The sequence below is a fragment of the Arachis hypogaea genome, chromosome 4 (assembly GCF_003086295.3).
Source record: "Arachis hypogaea cultivar Tifrunner chromosome 4, arahy.Tifrunner.gnm2.J5K5, whole genome shotgun sequence".
Taxonomy (NCBI): Eukaryota; Viridiplantae; Streptophyta; class Magnoliopsida; order Fabales; family Fabaceae; genus Arachis; species Arachis hypogaea.
In genome coordinates, this window is record NC_092039.1 from 31,160,790 (window position 1) to 31,175,060 (window position 14,271).

General features: G+C 30.7%; 1 protein-coding gene across 3 annotated transcripts; it reads right to left on the reverse strand.

Annotated features, from left to right (window-relative positions):
• Positions 1-391: 391 nt before the first annotated feature.
• On the reverse strand, positions 392-11,157 carry LOC112796610 (oxysterol-binding protein-related protein 4C). 3 transcript variants are annotated; one of them, XM_025839155.3, is made up of 7 exons: positions 10,881-11,157; positions 4,828-4,971; positions 2,777-3,022; positions 2,580-2,676; positions 2,023-2,314; positions 1,412-1,514; positions 392-827 (listed from the first exon to the last, which is right to left on the reverse strand). In XM_025839155.3, exons 1-7 carry the CDS (start codon positions 10,881-10,883, stop codon positions 576-578), a joined length of 1,137 nt encoding a protein of 378 aa, XP_025694940.1. In that variant the 5' UTR covers positions 10,884-11,157; the 3' UTR covers positions 392-575. The 3 variants fall into 3 exon arrangements, with proteins under 3 accessions (XP_025694940.1, XP_025694941.1, XP_072091594.1); XM_025839156.3 differs by lacking the exon at positions 4,828-4,971 and having other exon boundaries at positions 10,881-11,064; XM_072235493.1 differs by lacking the exons at positions 4,828-4,971; positions 10,881-11,157 and adding an exon at positions 3,303-3,910.
• Positions 11,158-14,271: the final 3,114 nt, after the last annotated feature.

The following is a 14,271-nucleotide window of genomic DNA, read 5'->3' on the forward strand; positions in this document are numbered from 1 at the left end:
CTAAGATTTAATTTAGTTTTAAAATTGTCCTTATCTTATGGACCAAAATCGTACCAAAGTGATAGCGGAAGCGAAGATAAAAGTAAATCGTAGATATCTTCTTCTTTTTTCCTTTCCCTTTCTCAAAATCGGAAACACTTTTTTTCTCTTTTTTTTTATAATTTTTTGTTATGGATAATTTACTCTAAAATTTTAATATTTAAGTAAAAAAATGATTTTAAACTTGATTTTAAACTTTAGAAATAATTTTATATAAAAAAAAATTGGAGACGAAAAATTTTTTTTGCTTATATTTTAAAGACCAAAATTGTCATACTATTGTTCTAAAATATGCAATAAAATGCAAAAAAATAAAAAGACTAAATAATTAACAAAAATATATACCAAAAAATTTAAAATGAATAAAAATTACATACTAAAGATTTATGAATGTCAAAGTATATATTGTAGAAATTATTTAGATAGACAAAAATGTCATGCTATTAATAAAAATTTAATATTTACCAATCTTTGATGCATATTTTTATTAATTTCAAATTCTGCCATGTATACTTTTATTTATTGTAAGAAAGAAATTACAAGGTCTGAATAGGAGAGGGTGGGACCCAGTTTTGAATTGGAAAACAATTCCAGCCTCCTTCTTTGGAGTGAGAGAGTGTGAAATGCTTAGGAAGCCATGTTTCTCCTTTTGTGATCCTTTCTCTTGAAAGCTCCCTTTGCCTTTCCTCCACACATTTCTTTGCTTCTGTTGCTTTTTCCCACTCTTTCTTCATGATTGCTTCGCTTACTTCACTCCATACAACTGCCGATTCACTTCCCCACACACACTGGACAGCATGGTTTAATTATTTGTTAGTGTACTAATTATCCCTTAATTGTGAAATATCATAATACTCCTTTAATGTTTACCATGTTAGTAAGTCATTTAAGTATTATTTAACAATTTAGGTGAAAATTTAAGTGTAGTTAACTTCTCGTAAAGTTAATAATTAAGAATCATTAGATAATAATTTAGTCAAATATAATAAATTATTTAACAACTCTTTTCTATCAACTTTACATAAAATTAACTGTACCTGAATTTTCACCAACAATCTATTAAAAAAAATACCAAATCTTTTAACAATTTTAAGATAGACTTATAAATAAAAGTACCAAATAAATTTTGGAAGAATTACAATACTATTTCATCTTTTTGTTAGTTTCTTATTTCACTCCCATTATATAATATTTTTTTAGGGCTAAAATTTATCGAAAAATTTTAAGGGAACCTGTTATCCTGTCATTTACTTTTATCTATTGCTATCACTTTTTATTATATTCTTATATTTGAATTATATGGATTATAGGATACATAAATAGGTTATATAATTATGTACAAAACTGTTAAATAGATCTTTACTATAATAACCTCAGAGTCCTTCACAACAGGAGTTTGGAGCCCTGAAATGACTTCTTTTGCATCATATATCACTCTCACTTCTCCATTATTTGTATCCTTCGCTGTCACAATACTGCATAGCATAAGGCATAAGTTTAAGAAGGTGAGGAGAAAAAACATCAATTTAATTAGCACAAAGTATGACAATAGAACATTTCAAGATCATTCATTTCTAGACTTTTAGTATATATAAATTTGGTTTCTCACAGTGTTTTTTAATTTGGCAAGTTGAACTAATTTATAAAAAAATTTAAACTCTATTTAAGAATTAATCGTTGATTAATGAATTGCTACATATAACTAACTATCTCAAATTGATTTATTATGTATAAATAGGTGAATTTTGGTATGATTATATTACAGTGACTATGTAAATACGGTAAAAATTAAGTCATTTTTTTTTTACATTTTGGTAACACGTTTTTTAAACAGCACTTTCTAAAAAGCGCTAATTTAAATTTAGCAATACTTTTTGAGATACCATAACCATCGTAAGATAGTTGTAAGATAGTTATATTAAAATGATCACTATAAATATATACACCAAAAACTTCAAAAACAGATGCTTTACATATACATACCTATCCCAATTACCATTAATTTCATACAGAATCTTTGTTGATATTGAATCAATGATCTTCCCCTTTATTGATTTCCGGCTTGCCCGGAATCCGAACAGTGTGTGGCTTGTGTAGCATAACTCTGCCTCAATGGCAGATTCCGGGCACCGGATATGGACATTGCCGACCCAATCACAGCTAGGAACTGGAAGAAACCTGATCATGAGATGAGGAGCATTCATTTCATATGTCTCTCCATGATTGTGGAGCTTCAGTTCTCTTTTACCATGCACTTGACCTTCCACCGCGGCACCTGATTCAACAATTGAGTATTAACATGAAGCATGTTCTAAGTTTTTTTTTTTTTGATGATGTAACATAGTACATTGATGTGGATTAACTTGCTTAGCAGAGATTTTTTTCTTTCTAATTCAATATATTTTTTATTTTCACATATTTTAGTGTAATATTTATATTTTTGTCCTTTACCAAATTCCAAATAAAGTAAACATTAAAATACTAATACAATAACTTGTAATTAATTAATTAATGCAGAAATAATAGATATTATGAATTACCATTGAACTTTGGAACAACATAACTACACCATATTGTTTCTATCTTTTCCTTCTCATTTGTTGCATGAAGTGCAGTCACCGGAGGGTGGTGAGAAACCTGCACACAATGACAATAATCCACATAAAAATTCATGATTCATACCATTTTGGCCAAGATCACAGTTAAATATATGATGTATATATATATATATGTAGACCTGTTCTAGCAAGACATTAAGATTTGGTGTGGAAACATGGTGTGTCTCTCCAAGAATGGGATTGTAAGGAGCAACTCCAAAAATGACAGGGCGTCTTGTAGAAATGCTCCATGCTACAACTGATATGAACCTATCAATTGGACTTTCTCCATTGTTGCATCTGCTTAGCATGTCACAAGCAGCACAATATACCTCTTCACCATAGCATTGGAGTTGTGACTTTGGCATGTTGAACTCTGCTGGCAGCTGCAAACAATTTTATCTTCACATTATCCAAACGTATATAAAAAATCAGATATCAAATTAATAATCATGTATTCGTTATAAATATTGAGTATACAAATTAAAAATGTTATATATATATATGGTGTTGTTTATGGTGACTAGTTGTGTTCCGTGGCTACGGTGGCTATTCTGATGAAAAAATAATTAAAAAACTAGATGAAAAAAGAAAATGAGAAAATTAAAATTAAAAAATATCATCAATGAAAATTAAGCAACACAGAGATATTCCCTTGAACAGCACCTTCCGTTTCCGATCGTGTCCGGCGTAGGCAACTTTGTTCCGAATAGTTTAAACAAATACCTCATCAATCACAAACTATAAGCCAAAACCCAAATTTATTTTGACAGAAAAAACTTAACCCATTTGAACCAACAAAGATCCATCTTCCATGTTCCAGAGAAAAAAAGGAGACACTCTTCTTCAACCTGAAAACAACTCAAAGCTCCAACTACGGTCACTTTCAACGGTTATTCCCTTTGCTTCGGATATTCAAACAGACAGAAAAAATTCGATGACGCCAATCCTATAACATAGAGAACTATCAAACGCCTTTCACAGAAGGACCAGTGCCACCTTCTTCCACTTCTTCAACCATTAACACACACTGAGTATAAAATCAACTTTCACTTTCGGCTCCGGCTACTGTGAATAAAGTCACAACATTCGACACATAACCAGCGTATCCTTCCTCCACTTCAAGCTAATTTTGTCCAACAATGTCGGCATTGCATCTCGTTATCAATTTTTGGCCGATGCAGACCACGCCATTTCTTCTCCAAAGTTATTTCACAAATTGATATTCTTATCCTTTGAAACATTACTTATTTACAAAAATATTCTTCCAGTAAACAAAATATAATTATTGTACTTAAATATTTAAATACAAGTTAAAGACATCACTACATATTCCATCTGTTATTATCTTATTGGTTAGTCAACCAATAGTCACCACTAGTCACTACTACCTCAGTCACCATTACCTCAGCCACCAGAGTCGTTATATATATATATATATATATATATATATATATATACCTTTTATAGTAGTCCTATTTATTCGGTACAGAGCATATCGTAATCAATTTTTCAATTTCTATTGAATTTATTTTTTCAAGGAAAACTTCTCACTGACACCAAAGAGGGAGATCTAAAATGAGTGGAATTTTGATATGGATGGAATATAATGAAATAGAGCCACTTTGAGGTTCCCTTTGAAATGAGGCATGGAACGGAGCCATTGCGAAAAAGTTCGATTCCGATAGCCGACTTTTCTCTTTTTGTTGTTGTTTTATTTTTTTAAAAATGGATAATGTCTTTTATATATATATATATATATATATATATATATATATATATATATATATATTGTTTTACACATTTTTAATATATATATTTTGCATTTCACCGTTTATTTTATGTGGTAAAAATAATATGTATGCATAAAAAATTAGTTATTATATATTTGTGTATAAATATATATAAAATTTATTTTATTTTTAATATGTATTTTGTGTTTTTAACATTTTATACAAATTATTGATTTAATATTGGATAGAAGAAATTGTTGTATTAATTATTTTTTGTTTATTTAGGTAAAATATTTTATTGACTAAATTAAATAAGAAATTTAAAATTAAAATTAGCAAAAACTAAACTTACAAAAAATATTAACTACAACATAGTTCAAATCGTTAGAGTTATGTCTAATATAGACTAATATAGAACATCATCACTCACAAATAAATAAATGCGAAAAAGAACTTGCCTGAAAGCGAGTAAGATCAGATCCTGGCCGCACATTCTTAAATAGACTTAGTATACGTTTCATAAGATTAGGAGCTCTATAATCAGAATCACCATCCGATTCTTTCTCCAACGAGAATGGCTTTGTTAGCACAATGTTTTTGTCCTGCCACCGCATCACCCAAAACAGTTTTTACATTTAATTCCAATTAAATTTGAATATTGATTACTCTCTGCTACAATGATATTGATACTTGATAGCAACAACTATGTACTACTAGTCTACTCTGCTAAGGGATTAGGTAGCTTATTTTTTTCAAAAAATTTATACATCTTAATTACTTTATGTCCCTGAATCTTAATAAAATCACTTTTATTCATCCTATTAAAAATTACAGTTACCTCAATTTTAGATCAGGAAACAAGAAAATAAATACAGAAAACTGTCAAAATTTTAATTAGTATTCCAATATATCTTAAAATTTGCACTGGAAAAATAAATTCTTATTTGAAAAAAAAAAAACCTCGGAATTAAAAGAATCCTAATCAATAACTCTTAACCATAAATATTACACATGCTATGACATGTGCTCTAATCTAACTAGTGTTGGTTGTGGGTACATTTCAAGTATTATCTCTATGATAAAGATGTTCGGTGTATTCACCACCAATCAAGTCATCAATTACATGATATGTGAATATTGCAAATTAAAGTTCAATGTATTTTTGAACATCAAATTCAATTATTATTAAATGATGATAAAATAAGAATATTTATATTATATCTTCTATCTAAAAATTTTAGTTTACCAAAATAAGTATTCTAAGAAATGAAAAGAAACGTAATTAATACTATATAAGAATAAGTTTTCAAGATCAATTTCATTATATCTTGTATTAAGAGTAATTTGATCTTTATTGTTTTTTATTAAGAGTATTTTTCATGTCATTATGAAACGTGAATTTTTCACTTTTTATACTGTTGAAAATTTTGGTAAGATCAAATTAGAAGATAAAAGAGTGTGTGATATCATTGGTATGGGTGATTTGTGGCTTGAAACCAACATGGGATGCAAGTTGCAGTTGAAGAATATTAGGCATGCGCCAGATATGCGGTTCAATCTCATTTCAGTGAAGGCATTGGATCAAGAGGGGTATTGCATTTTCTTTAGTAGTGAAAAATGCAAGATTACCAAAGGGACTCTCATTGTTGCTAGAGAAGACAATAGTCTCACTACTCTTTACCGGTTGCAAGCAAAATTGTGCAAAGAAGATGTGAATGTAGCTGATGATTCCTCTTCTGATTTGTGGCATATACGTCTTGGTCACTTAAGCGAGAAAAGACTAAGCGTCTTAGCCAAGAAGCATTCACTTCCCGTGAAAGGTACAACTTTAAATACTGTACTTATTGTTTTGTAGGAAAGCATGCTAGAGTATCATTTCATAATTCTAGACCTCATAGGAGATCACATATTCTAGATTTAGTTCACACTAATGTTTGCATTATGGATGCTAAGACACTAGGTGGTGCATCATATTTTGTTACTTTTATTGATGATTATTCTCGAAAAGTTTGGGCTTTTATTTTAAAATCTAAAGACCAGGTGCTTGGTATCTTCAAACACTTTCATGCAAGTGTTGAAAGAGAAATAGGAAGGAAATTGAAATATGTTCGAGCAGATAATCGTGGTGAATACAGGAGTCCATTTGAAGAGTATTGTAAAGGACATGGGATCATGCTTGAAAAGACAGTTTCTAAGACTCCTCAACATAATGGAGTTGTAGAGAGAATGAATCACACTATCAATGATAGAGTCAAATGTATGCTATCTCATGCAAAGTTGCCTAAATCCTTTCAGGGTGAAGCAATGAGGACTGCAGTAGATTTGATCAACCTTTCTCCTTCAGTTTCACTAAATGATGTTCCAAAAAAATTTTGGAGAGGAAAAGATGTCTCCCGTCACTTGTGAGTGTTCGGCTACAGGGCTTTTGTTCACATTCCAAGAGATGAAAGGTTTAAATTTTATGGAAAGTCAAAGAAGTGTATCTTCATGGGTTTTGGTCATGAAGACTTCGGTTACAGATTATGGAATCCGGTGAGCAAGAGGATAATTAGAAGCCGAGATGTGATTTTTTCTTGAAGACCGAACTATTGAAGACCTTGATAAGACAAATAAGCCAACAATAACTGCTAGACGTTCTGCTAATAATGAACCTAGTCCTTCCACTAGACCTCCTGTTGATGGAAGAGATGTACAAGTTGATAATGATAGTGATAATTTGCATGATGAACCTACACCTTAATTTGAGGTGCCAGATGTAGAAGTTCCACCTAAACCACCAGTTGAGCTTGAATTGAGAAGATCTACTAGAGAGCGTCATTCTTCTAAAAAATACTCTCCTCATGAGTATGTGATGAACACTAAGACTGGAGAGCCAGAGAGCTACTAGAAAGATATGTCTGATGAGCATAAGGAAGATTGGTTGAAGGCCATACAAGAAGAAATAAAATCCTTGCATGATAATCATACATTTGAATTGGTGATGCTACCGAAGGATAAGAGAACATTCAAGAATAAATGGTGTTCAAATTGAAAGCAGATGAAAATATCTCACGGCCAAGGTACAAAACTCGATTGGTTGTGAAAGACTTTAAACAAAAGAAATGTATTGATTTTAAGGAGATTTTCTCTCCAGTTGTGAAGATGTCCTCTATTCGAGTTGTGCTTGGATTGGCGGCTAGTTTGAATTTAGAGGTTGAGCAGTTTGATGTAAAGACTGTATTCCCTTATGGTGACATAGATAAAAAAAATTTATATGGAGCAACTAGAGGGTTTCGAGGTTAAAGGAAAAGAGCATCTTGTATGCAAGTTGAAGAAGAGCATATATGGGTTGAAGCAAGCGCCAAGGCAGTGGTACACGAAGTTTGATTCCTTCATGGAAGGTCATGGGTATAGTAAGACTTCCTATGATCATTGTGTGTATGTTAAGAAATTCTTTGATGGTGATTTTATAATTCTCTTGCTTTATGTTGATGACATGTTAATTGTTGGTCATGACACTAAGAAGATTGAAAATTTTAAGAAAGACTTGAACAGATCTTTTGTTATGAAGGATTTGGGTTCTACAAAGAAAATCCTTGGCATGAGTATCACTCGTGACAGGAAGAATGGAAAAATGTGGTTATCACAGCAGAAGTATATTTAGAAGGTTTTAGAGAATTATAGCATGAGTAATTCCAAACCTGTTAGTACTCCACTTGCTAGTCATTTCAAGCTAAGTTCACAGCAATGTCTTACAAGTGAGAAAGAGAAAGCAGAAATGAAGAAGATTCCATATGCATCTACGGTTGGCAGTTTGATGTATGCTATGGTTTGCGCCAGGCCAGATATTGCTCATGCCATTGGAGTTGTTAGTCGGTTTCTCTCTAATCCTAGCAAGCAGTGAAGTGAATTCTCAGATACTTTAATGGTACTTCTAGAGTTTGTTTATGCTTTGAAAGTGGCCAACCTGTGTTGGATGGTTACAAAAATGCGAATATGGCTGGGGATCTTGATTCAAGAAAGTCTACTTCTGGTTATATGATGACTTTTGCCGGGGGAACTGTATCGTGGCAATCTCGACTTTAGAAATGTGTTGCTTTGTCTACTACATAGGCAAAATATATTGTTGTTGTTGAATCTTCTAAGGAACTCTTATGGAAGAAGAAATTTCTACAAGAGTTAGGCATCAATCAAGAGAAGTTTGTTATTTTGTGACAATCAGAGTGCTATCCATCTCAGTAAGAATCCTACATTTCATTCCAGATGGAAGCACATAGAGATGAGGTATCATTGGATACGTCAAGTGCTTAAGATGAAGTCATATGCACTTGAAAAGATCCATACTAATGATAATGGTTCAGATATGATCACTAAGAGTTTACCTACATTGAAGTTTGATTCCTGCAAAGAGAAGGCAGACTTAGTAGAGCAGCCTATTTCCATTTGAGTTGGTGAGAGAGAGATTTGTTAGTAGGTCTCCAACCAAATAGGGTCCACAAGTTTTTTAAAAAATATTAAAAATAAAAAGATAAATAAATAAAGAAAAAAAAAGTGGCACAGGCCACCGGAGAGAGAAAAGAGAAGCTTCATTCTTTGAATGAAAAGAAAGAAACGAAGCCATGCTTTGACGACAAAGAGAAGAAGGAAATTTGGGGGAAAATGACAAGTCATCTTTTATCCGATTGAACCGGTAAACTTGTTCCATTTCTTATGAAATTTTAATATGTTATTCCTGGTGTAGAGATGAACATTAGGATATAATTTACTAGTTGTATTGTCTTCTCTTTTGTCTGATTTAAAATACCCATTTTATGGAGGATTTATGTTGATTCTACCAGTTTTGGTGATGTATTTTGTCTCATAATTATTTTTAGTGATGATTATATAAATATTAGATCCCAAAAAAATGACACTAAAAAAATATTACTTAAAATAAGTTAAATAATGGAGTTCAAAAATAAGTTAAATAATGGAGTTCAAATATATATATATATATATATATATATATATATATATATATATATATATATATCACTTAAATTAAATTTGAGTTATAGTTCTTGTTTATTAAATTGCTAATAAAAGTTAACCACTAACTTAAAAAGTGATTCGACGAATTATAATTTAAATGACATATAATAAATTATAATTCATATAGTATAATATTTTTATACTCGTCTAAAGACTAAATGTCATGGATTTGAGTCTTATTCCTAATTCTGAAAAAAAAAATCATTAATCGGTTAAAAAAACTTTAAAAATCATTAAAAAAAAGAGGGGGGCGTATAAGTTTGACTCTTTAAAAGGGCAAAATTGGAACAACGACGAGGACCAATGCACGTGGGTGCATTAAAGGTGTTTGTTTTCTGTTTTATGTTCGTATTTGGCATTGGGTTTAATTTTGCCATTTGGCTATATTGTGTTGTGAGGGTATATGTTATAGAAATCATAAAAACAACATCTTATTAAAAATTATTAAAATTATAATTTTTTTATATTTTAATATATTAAAAAATTTAATTTTAATATACTGTTAATATAAAATAATTTTATACGTGTATCTAATTATTTATCGTAACGTCAATAACAATAACTATTTTTTATATTAATAGTATAAATAATTATTTAAAAAATAAATATAATAAAATAATTATATAAAATGTTTTAAACTTTTAATATATTAAAATTAAATTTTTATTATTATACTCTTAAATATATTTTTAGAGTATAAGATAGTTAAATCCTTTTGTATTATTAATTTATTATAGATATTTAGAAGAATGCAGGATGTGTATTGAGTAACCCCACGGTCACTTTGTTAGGCGTAGGAAGAAGAGATAAAGTTGATTTTGGTCTATTTTCATACTTTATTTGTATTGTTTCTGGAGCACAGAAATCTCCTTCATTTTTGGATATAAAAGAAAAAAAAATAAAGAGTTCCCTTAAAGCTTAATATATCATCTTAATATTAGACGCCAAAAATATTAATATTTTCATCATTTTTCTTAACCCTGTAATAATAAATTTTCGGCTTTCGGCATTTCAATAATGATATCTTGTCGTCCTCCTAATACATTCTAAGGCATTTCTTTATAAAAGAGGCGGCAATGATGAAATGAAATTAATGAGTACACATAACGACAGAAAAATGATTGCAAGAACATATTGATCCTAGATTAAAAAAAAAAAAAATCTTGACTTATGCTATCTTATTTTTTAAATTAAAAAAAAAAACACAAGTTTATCAATCATGAAGGTATGGGCACACGCATGTATATATATATCTACAAGAATCTAAGGATAGACAATCTTTGTTCTTCTCATCATCATAATCCTCCTAACATTGTTCTATACTTTTTACACGAACTTAGCACAAAAAAAAAAAAAAATCAGAAACATTTTGTTCAAATATATTTGTTAATTAATTCTGGGCACCATTATATACACACACAAAGAAATCAAGTTTATAAAGGAGCAAGGAAATTGAAGGTGCAGAGAGATGTAATTAAAGAGAAGAAGCTAAGGTACGTACCATAATTGAAATTGGTAGAAGTAGTAGTACAGTGATGACGAAAAAAATCAACAGTAACAATATTGGTGCTGCTTCAATTTGATAAGAGTTCGTTGGAAGTTGATAATAAATAAATTGAGAACCCTTTGTATAGTTTAGCTTTTTATGCTACAAAGGATTTTGTGTACACATCATACAAGTGCAAAGCGAGAGAGAGAGATTTCTTGTTTTATATAGCAAGGATATTCCCTCCACCGCCTTGCATTTATTTGTCATTTTCGGGTAAGTAAATAATATAGTGAGATTTTTATTTCTTTTAAAGATTTTTATTTTCTTAAATATTAAATCAAATGGATATATTTTAATTGCTAAAAAATTCACGTCAAAATACATTAATTCTTATGAACTTTTGTTTAAGATATTAGTCCTTGAAAAAGTTAGCTTTTCAACATGTAAATATTTATCTTCTGAAAAAATAGTTTTTAATTAAATTATGTTAAATAAATCAAATCAAAATCAGATTTTTTATTTTTGATTTTTTATGAATTTTTTTATAAATAGAATTAATTATTATATTCTTTTTTTTTTAGTTTAATTTAATTTTAAAAATTTTATGATTAATTTTTTTTATTTTAAGTAAGTATTTTTTTTATTTTTTAGTTGAAATTATTTCTATATTTCTTCTATAAAAAAACGATTCTCTATACATTTGATATGACATAAAATTTAAACACTTCAAGTTAGTATTAGAGTTAAATTTTTTGTATTGTGATTTTGATTTACAGCTATAACTTACAATTCCTCAATCATTAATCATGAACAAAATGAGTCTATCACTCTCATTCTATTAGATTTAAAAGTTGAGCAACAGATACTAGTTAGTGGCGACTCTTATTTAGTTTAGATCACCATATTTCGATTTAATGGGTCAAACTACCTTAGGTGGTCTCAATTAGTTTAAATGTACATCTGTGAAAGAGGAAATATTGGATATCTCACCCGTGAGCGAAGTCAGCCTAATGTCATTGACCCACAATATAACATGTAGGATATCGAAAATTTTATGATGACATGGCCAGTGAACTTAATGGAGGAGGATATCTGTGGTAACTATATGTACTATACCACTGCTAAAGAATTGTGAGATAGTATCAAAGAGATATATTCTGGTCTTGAGAATAAATCTCAGATTTATGAACTTACTTTAAAAGTTAGAGAAATTTAATAAGGGAGTGACAATATCACCAAATAATTTCACACATTGAAGTAGGTGTAGTAAAACCTTGACCACTTTAATAACTACAAGTAAAATTCAGCCGCTGATGCCAAATACTACCAATAAACAGTAAAAGAAGAGAGGATATTTCAATTTCTTGTAGACCTGAACATGAAACTAGATGAAATTCGTGGAAGAATTATTGAAAAAGCAATCCAACCCTCAATTGTAGAAGTATTTGCTAAAGTTAGAAGAGAGGAAACCCGTAGAGCTGTAATGATGGAAAATGACAAGACTGAACAAACTTTTTTGCAAGGTTTTGAAAATCGGTTCGAACCGACCGGTCGTATCGGTCAAACTGAGAACCGACAAGAAAAACGGTTCGGATAAATGACATAACTGCTTATTTTAAAAATCGGAATTGAGCCATCAGACTGATCGAAAACCGGTCAATCGGACCGAACCAGGATCCAACCGGTTTCACATTTCAGCCCACCGTTTTGAATTTTAAATAAAAAAAAATTGAAAAAAATAAAAAGAAGCATCACGCCCTCACCGTCTCCTTCTCTGTCTCTCATTCATCTTCCCTCTGCTTCCCTCTCTCAAAAGTAAAACCCTAGCCTTTATCGCTACTCTCTTATTCAAGCTGTTACCGTCGCCGTCAAAACTGGTCTAGCTGTTGCCCCATTGCTTTAGCGTCGTCTCTGATCGTCTCAGCCATCGCGTTGCATCGCATATGCTCGAAGCCGCCATCCCACTGCAACTTGTCTCGTGTCATTTCTCTGTGGAGCAGCCGCTGTTCCACTGTGTCGGTTCTATTCCACTGCGCTCCAGCCCTCCTCTACTTCAGTTCCACCACTCTCCACCCTCCTTTGCTCCAATTCTGCAGCGCTCCACCCTCCTCTGTTCCAGCTCCGCTATGTTCCACCCTCCACGGCTCCAGTTCCGCGACGGTCTAGCCACCCCTTCTCTACTTCCGTGACGGTCTAGCCACTTCTTCTCCAGCAACCCTATGTCTAACCTTCATCATATAACTGCTTCAATTTAGAAGATTCATATGCTTCATCCTTTTACTTCTGTTATATTGTTGCTCTGTTGTCTTTAATATTTTTGTTATTTTTGTGATTTTTTGTTTTTGAACTTGTTAAGTTGATAATTTGCTAAATTATTTGGCTGGTGTTGTGTTAATTTGCTAAATTGTTAGGTTGCTGTTATTTAATTTGTTGAATTTTTCTATTCAAATTTTATTATTTTTTATTTGATATACCTATTATTGTTCTTGAGATTATTGGGTTGTTGTGTTTTCTTTAAAATGTTAATTTGTTGATTTTTTAAATTGTTATTGTGATTCTTGGGATATAGATTGCTTTTGCTTTTTGTTATTATGTTGTTGAATTTTTTATTCGAATCTTGTTCTTGTTAATTCATTAAATTATTGTTATTGTGATTCTTGCTATTGAGATTGTTCTTGCTAGTGTGTAGTATTAATTTGGATGATATTTTAAAATTTGTTAGACTATAACTATATTTAGTGTGTTTATAATAAGCGAATAGAGAAAGGGATAGCTAGCATTATTTCATTGATTGTTATTTCAATTCTCCCTCTTCTCTGCTATAAGAAACTCATCCTCTCACTAATTCACTCTTTCTTCTTAATTGTTGTGAATTTGCTTGTTTTATTGATTATTGAATTATTCACACTATACCTCATACTTCTCCTAATTCAATATAATTGTTGAGTTTGCCTACATGGTTATATGATATCAGTTTATTTATATTTTATTTATTATAAAATAATTTTTTCGGTTGAATCACAGTTTGACCAATTGAACCAATAAACCAGTAAATCAGTAGTTAGAGCAGTTCAATGACCTGTTCAATTTTTAAAACTTCACTTTTTTGGAGTCTAATTCACTCTTCGTGACACCTGCTGCCCTTAAAAGTTCATCAAATCAAAAATAATCTTCCAATCTTTGGTGTGACCACTGCAATAAACCTCATCATATCCGAAAAACCTACTGAAAGTTGTATTTGTGCAAAGAGCCTTATTACTCTCAACCTTATCATGCATCTAAACATTTCCACTTGATTCATAGTGATGTATGGAGTCCATTGAAAAACTACTGAAAGTTGAAATGGTTTATAATTTTTATCGATGACCATACAAAATTATGTTGGACCTATCTCATGCATGAA

Bases quoted from the DNA above. Each gene is read 5' to 3' on its own strand.
- LOC112796610 (XM_025839155.3), bottom strand. The intron at 3,023-4,827 runs GCAAGTTCTTTT...AATTGTTTGCAG, and splicing joins CTGATCTTACTCGCTTTCAG to CTGCCAGCAGAGTTCAACAT. The intron at 1,515-2,022 runs GTATGTATATGT...TATGCTATGCAG, and splicing joins ATTAATGGTAATTGGGATAG to TATTGTGACAGCGAAGGATA.